The 7,404-nt window shown below is 40.5% G+C and overlaps 1 protein-coding gene across 2 annotated transcripts in view; it reads right to left on the bottom strand.

Annotated features, from left to right (window-relative positions):
- Positions 1–5,852, bottom strand: part of LOC143276784 (proton channel OtopLc-like) — a 20,767-nt gene extending 14,915 nt beyond the window's left edge. Inside the window, exons 1-3 of one of the 2 annotated variants that reach the window (XM_076581432.1) lie at positions 5,731–5,852; positions 1,309–1,486; positions 679–790 (exon numbers count right to left, since the gene is read on the bottom strand). In XM_076581432.1, the coding sequence (XP_076437547.1) occupies positions 679–790; positions 1,309–1,486; positions 5,731–5,770 (330 nt within the window). In that variant the 5' untranslated portion in view covers positions 5,771–5,852. Of the gene's footprint in view, positions 1–678; positions 791–1,308; positions 1,487–5,702 lie in introns of both variants that reach the window. The other variant, XM_076581433.1, reaches the window with a different exon arrangement.
- Positions 5,853–7,404: the final 1,552 nt, after the last annotated feature.

The following is a 7,404-nucleotide window of genomic DNA, read 5'->3' as shown; positions in this document are numbered from 1 at the left end:
AACAGATCAAAGATTTCAGAATACAGACTGCTTATTGTTCCCTGAAAGACAAAGTCATGTGTTACATGAACAATGTACGAGAATCACATGAACACATAACAGACTTTTAAGTGTCTGAATGCTGAGTTGACGCGAACCTCACATAATCTCAATTATACGCATGCAATAATCACAGTGAGAGAACGGGTTTGAAACAGCTGCTATAACTAAACATAGACATATGATAAAGAACAAGCTATTCAAAATTATTTCAAATGAATACAGAGTTTTAAAAATACGCACAAACATGCATGCACACACAGGAACACACGCATACACACACGCACGTGCGCACGCATGCGCGCGCGCTCGCGCGCACGCACACACACACACACACACACACAGCACATACAACAAGGCTACGTTTCCAGCAGTCTGTCCATTACGTCACCACCCCCTTCCATCTTCCAACCCGCCCAGTCACCACCCACTCTTTTACGCTGCCTTCCCCTACCCCCACCCCCATTACCACCACCACCACTACAACCAACACCAACACCCTTTTTGTTCTTTTTCTTTTTGTCATCGAATACTACTCTTTGTGTAAAGACGTAAAATAGATGAACAACAACACGTGAGAGACGGAAGGGAAAGAGAGACAGACAGACAGACAGACAGACACAGAGACCAACCAGTCACCTCAAACATGTAGGAGTTGGGGTTGGCAAAGGTCTCCACTACAGGCAGCACCGCCCCCACCACCACGATCAGCAGTCCGTACTGCCCGGACATAATGATCAGCAGGTTCTCCCTGTGCACAACACACCGTCCTCATCTCGTCATCATCATCATCGTTATCGTCATCCTCGTCGTGCTTATCAACCCCTCCCACACGTAACTAGAATTGTGAACGGAGAGAATCTTGGTGGGAGAGCTTCTAGCTCTTCGGTTGTAGAAACCTGGAATTCACAGCTTTTTTCGGTCTGTCACAGTACCTCTCTCACTTCCTTTGAAACAAATCTAAAAACAATCCTTTTTAAGAAGTCTCTACACAATTAAATTAAGCCACCACTCCATTCCATATCTGTATTCTATGGCTCCGTGTGTGTGTGTGTGTGTGTGTGTGTGTTTGTCACGGTGTGCGCGCGCGCGTGTGTGTACGCGCGCGTGTGCCTGTGTGTGTGTGTGTCTGTGTGTGTAGAAAGAGAAAGAGAGTAGGAGGTGTGGGGGGAGGGGGTTAAGCGCGCGCGCTTGAGGGAAGGGAGTTTTTTTTTTAAAAAGGCTTATAAAAGCGATGATAATGATGAAACATCCATTCAAAACACTGACCTCAAAGGCCCGGGCAGGAAACCAGCGGAAGTATCTTCAGAATCAGCTTCCGGATCCGGTGATGTCATATCGGGGCTTGACTTGGACTTGAGGGCAAAGGCTTCCTCAGCGGGCTTGCTGTTGCTGGGCATGACGTAACTGCTCAAGGGCTGGCCGTTCGCCAGTCTCTCTTCTCCGGCTGTGGAAAATGCCAAAGTGTGTTTTATACAGACTTCTCACTGTGTCAATGCGTATGGGCACGTGCTTTCAAACACACACACACACACACACACACAGTGTCACACACACACACACACACACAGAGTGTCACACAAACAGTCACACACACACACACACACATACACACGTACAGTGTCACACAAACAGTCTCACACACACACACACACACACACACACACACACACACACACACACACACTGTGAAACAAATGTTGAATACTACTACCGCACCCATCCACCCACTCTCACAGAGAGACAGAAAAAGGGAAAGACAGAGAGAGACAGCACCTCGGTAACACAATGAGAGGGTACATTAACACCCTGTAAAGAGTTAGCACTGTTGAAGACAAAGCGAAGAAGAGACGGGTGGAAAGTATCGGGTATCGGGTGGCGCGCACGTACAGTACAGGTATATGTCTGTCTTACCTGTCTACTGGTGGGTCAGTGTGACTTGGGGGGGCTGTGGTTGTGGTGTGACATTGGGAGGTAAAGGTTGCAATTGTATAACTCCCAAATGTGTCGCCTACCAAACTTCTTGTCGCCGGAGACCATTTTTCCCAAGATTTTAGCCAAAACCAAATTCAATTTGAAATTGGTATCCTTTTGCGATAAACTATTTTTGGAGGGATGTGACACTGTCAGAGAAAATGATGTGTTGGGCCGACTTTGCTTCCACACAATGCTTACCTAAACACTGTCTCCAACTACTTTGATGCATGTATACATTCATGTCTCTAACTTCCTGCCTCTCTCTCTCTTTCTGTGTGTGTGTGTGTGTGTGTGTGTGTGTGTGTGTGTGCGTGTGCGTATGTATTTGTGTGCGTTTGAGAAAGAAAGGGAGAGAGAGAGAAGAGAGAGAGGAGAGGGATTATGCGTATGTATGTGTGTATATACGTGTGCGTGCGCGCGCGCACGCGCGTGTTTGTATGTATGTGTGTGTGTGTGTGTCCGGCCCATAACAAAGGAGTGGGCCAAGACAAAAATATTACATAATGAATCAAATAGTGTGAACAATATATCACTGTGCATGTTGAGAGAGAGAGAGACAGAGACAGAGATTATGCGAGAGAGAGATCACAATGCCCTTCGGGAACAAATTTCGTTTTGCCGACAGGTTTGTGAATAAGGCCAGTCTATACAGTCGCCGGTTACACTGGTTTGGCTGGCGAGAATTTCGAGCGTGACAGTACTGATACTGGGGCCGGCTGATAATAATGATAATAATAATGAGAAGAAGAAGAAGAAGAAGAAAAGGGCGTCTGGTACGCCCAAGCTAATGATACAAAAGCCCTGGGCGATTACAATGAAAAATACAATGACGTATGCACACTAAAAACACTCGCAATACGCCTGCACACAATAATTCCCCCGCTCCAAATCCAACCCAGAAACCCAGACCTGTCACAAGATGTAGACACACACGCGCGCGCGCAAACTCACATTGGCCGTTCAAGGTATATGAACATGTGCACGTTTAAAAATAATTACAATAACAGAAGTAAAAATCAAAATAAAACGGTGGAAAATAAAACATAAAAATGAAGACAAGCAGTTATTTACTGATTTGAATGGCTAAAGATAAATAAATTTTCAAAGAGGTGTTGAAAGAAGGGCAAGGAAAAGCATGGCGGACGGGAAACGGGAGTGCGTTCCGTGAGGAAGAAACCTGGAAAGAGAAAGTGCGTTTTCCATATGATCTGGTTCTGTAGAAAGGAATTTCTATTAGACGGTCATCACCTGATGACCGGAGGGGGCTGTCGAGATCGAGAGTCTCAGTATCGGTATCAGTAGCTCAATGAGGCGTCAGTGCGTTCGGTCAAATCCATATACGCTGCACCACATCTGCCGAGCAGATGCATGACCAGCAGCGTAACCCAACGCGCTTAGTCAGGCCTTGAGAGAAAATTTTTTTTTTTTTTTTTTAAACTTTACGTGAGTCCTTTCAAAACATTATGATATCAAGTTTGTTTTTTACTAGCACATTGTTCTCAGAACAGAGTTTCTATTGTCTCCTGATCCAGAAGCAACATTCTGTGCACCTTCAGGGGCATTAACTCAGAACCCTTAGAGTTCGATACAGAAATGGTTTGTTTTCATTTGTCTCAGTCTAGATTTGATGCTCTCTCTCTCTCTCTCTCTCTCTCTCTCTCTAAATTAAGTCACTTCTTGTTTCATGATATTCAAATGATTTTGTAATCCAACAACAATGTCTAGATCGAAAGCAGTTATGCAGAAGCTCACAAAAGTAAGGTGCCACGTCATTCATAAACTTGTAGCACAGGAGAGATTGATGGGTGACTCGCATATTCGTTCAAAATTTCTTAATGTCCAGTGGTACTTTCAGTCGACGTCTTTTTACATGGTGGTATCAGACGAAATGGAAAAAAAAATCAGGATACAGAAAGACAGAAAAAACAGAAAGAAGTGTGTTATGCGTGTGTTAGTAGTGTTTTGAGCTTCAATAAGAATGCGTGCGCGCGCGCACCCGCTCGACAGCATGCCAAACTATACCCACCTACCCCTACAGTTCACTCCCTACCCACCCAGTATTCCTTGAAACCTTCACCCCACACTAAACATGCTGTCAGCGGGACTGCAAATTCAGGACAAAGTATCAGTATCAGTATCAGTAGCTCAAGGAGGCGTCACTGCGTTCGGTCAAATCCATATACGCTACACCACATCTGCCGAGCAGATGCCTGACCAGCAGCGTAACCCAACGCGCTTAGTCAGGCCTTGAGAGAAAAAAATAAATAAATAAAATAGAATAAAAAGAAAATAATAATAATAATAATAATAATAATATATATATATATATATATATATATATAATACTAAGATAAAATAAATAAAGCAAAAAACAACAACAAAAATTAAAAGATAATACTAATTTTAAAAAATAATAATAATGATAATATAATAATAATAATAATCATAATAATAAGTACATTACATTCAAAAATCAGTCAGTAAACACAAAACTAAAAGACATGTCTAGGGCCTGATAAATTTGCTATTTGATATGCTTTCAGTGACAAAACAACAACAACAGTCCAACAGGACTTGAACACTACATATTCACCACACATGCATACTGTATAATCAGTGTATGGTATCTAAAAAGCACCTCGGTTTGTTCTACTAAACGTTGAAACGATAACTGTTACGGTGGTAAGCATCATTTATTTGTTGATGTTGCACATCATTCCTGTCATTAGAACGAACATCTGACTGCTTTCTGTTCTCCATTGTAAAAAAAAAAAAAAAAAAAAAAAAAAAAGAAGAAGAAGAAGAAGAGTATTTCTGTAGCTTTTTTAAACTACACCAAACTACATTCGGGCCTTTTGGAAAGGTAAAAGGAATAACATGATATGTGGCTCACATTTCATTTCTCGCACCTTGTGATTGTGTGTGTGTGTGTGTGTGTGTGTGTGTGTGTGTGTGTGTGTGTGTGTGTGTGTGTGTGTGTGTGTGTGTGTGTGTGTGTGTGCGGTGTGTGTGTGTAGGTTTGCTATCTAAAGTTGGTATTTTGGTTGGTTATCTAGTCATTAACGATTTTGATTTATATGTTGTTTTATCTCTTCAAACACACACACACACACACACACACACGCACGCACGCGCGCGCGCAGTGCGAGAAATGAAACGTGTGCCACATATCTTGTTATTCCTTTTACCTTTTCAAAAGGCCCGAATGCTAACACACACACACACACACACACACACACACACACACACACACACACACACTGAGATAAACAGCAGGTAGACAGACAGACATAAATGATAAATAAATGGATAAATAAATAGATAAATAAATCCACAACTCCAGTTTCACTCGATCCAAAACCCTTTGCGAATTAAGCAAAACCAATTAAAACACCAAAGAACAGCAGCAATAAAGGACAGACAGACACTGACAGAGAGAAAATATAGATTATAGCATATAAAGATAACTGATTCAGTTGTTGGATAGAAAGAGAAAAGGAAACACGAATGAACAATCAAAATCACAACAAAACACGAACACAGAATCTCTTATCTTCGTAAACTTTTCATCGAGAAAAGCGAATAAATAAACAAACAAATAAATATATATAACATGAATAAATGAATAAAACGCATCTTATCCGTCCGAAAAATCCAAATTATCTGTTCCAAATAAACAAGCTCACCAAGTCAAAACTTCTTTAAACAACTCACGTCTGCTCAAATCTTCCAGTTCCAGGGAACGTACTAACATGCCTTCCAACTAGAGTTGTCTCCGTTTGGACCACACGAGAGCCGCTGAACCAAGAAGAAAGGGAAATTCGAGGAGACCACAGCTACCCATTCACCATCACCAGCGAATACGAAGGTCGCGAACTTTAACCTCTGTTGGCTTTCATTACCACCGATTTTTACACACCCTCACTGTTGCCAAGGGACAACATTGCCTCTCTACAATTTTTTTTATGTTGTTGTTGAATAGGGAAACTGCTAAAGAGATAAGGATTTGTTTGTTTGTTTGTTATTGGCTTTTGTTTGTTTGTTTGTTTTGTAGTTGTTGTTTTGTTTTGTTTTTGGTTTTTTGTTGTTGTTGTTCTTTGTTTGTTTTTTTGTTTTTGTTATATTTTGTCATCATCATCACCATTGTTATCATTATTATCACCACCACCAACACAACAATAGAGACTTAAGCCAGTCTTACACCACTCAACATGTTGGTCAGATTGACAATACGAAAGTCTATGATTGGTTACCGCAACATTTCAAACGAGTTCGGTTTGTTCTTTTCGTTTTTGTTATAACAATGATAATTCATTCTTACGTAGCTTTATAATACAATCAGAAGCAAGCTCTAAGCGCTTTACATACCAATTGCTTAAAACAATTGAATAAGCACAACACAGTAAAAAAAAAAAGGGGGGTTAAAAAATAGTTAAAGTAATATATATAACAAGAGAGGCAAGGCCTTCAAGACTCACTTGTGATACACTTTTTTTTTAAATCCAAGCTTTTTATGTATTGAGTATAATTTCAAAATGTAATGTTTAAGATGAGAAAGATCAGTTTAAAGCAAATTAACTCCCCTAGCATTAATTCAGAGTAATTTCCCTTTCTTACTATCTGCACCAAAACGTTTACAAAATAAATACAACTTCCATGCTTAGCAAAAGAAGTTCCTGTTTGAACAGAAAATGATAATAATGATTGCTCTTGTTGTTGGGTCAGATTATCAGATCAAAGTGCCAAGTTTAGAGAATACAAAAAATATAAATATAACAGTAAATGCAGTTTGCATATAATTAGGCTTCATTTTTTATTTTTTTGTGCCCATCCCAGAGGTGCAATATTGTTTTAAACAAGATGACTGGAAATAACTGAATTTTCCCTATTTTTATGCCAAATTTCGTGTCAACTGACAAAGTATTTGCAGAGAAAATGTCAATGTTAAAGTTTACCACGGACACACAGACACACAGACACAGACACACACAGACACACAGACACACACACACACACTCACACACACACACACACACACACACACACACACACACACACAGAGAGAGAGAGAGAGAGAGAGACAACCGAACACCGGGTTAAAACATAGACTCACTTTGTTTACACAAGTGAGTCAAAAATTCATTGGTTCTATAAATGCATTTGACAAGACCGCAACAGCTCTTTAACTCCATCACACATACACAAAAGCCAAAGTAAACAACTAAGATAAGATAAATCACAGTAAAAATGTCTATGCGTGTATTAAAGGAAGGTTATATCTTCTTCTTTTTTTTAACTTTGATTTAAAAAAATCAGCAATCGTTCAACCATTCAGATCACACCATTACCCCCTCCCATGATCCCCTCCAGCCCACCTCTCATGCCCAT

Source organism: Babylonia areolata, chromosome 33 (assembly GCF_041734735.1).
Source record: "Babylonia areolata isolate BAREFJ2019XMU chromosome 33, ASM4173473v1, whole genome shotgun sequence".
NCBI classification, from domain to species: domain Eukaryota; kingdom Metazoa; phylum Mollusca; class Gastropoda; order Neogastropoda; family Buccinidae; genus Babylonia; species Babylonia areolata.
Note: the sequence above shows the minus strand (reverse complement) of the source record. Positions and strands in the feature narration are given on the sequence as shown.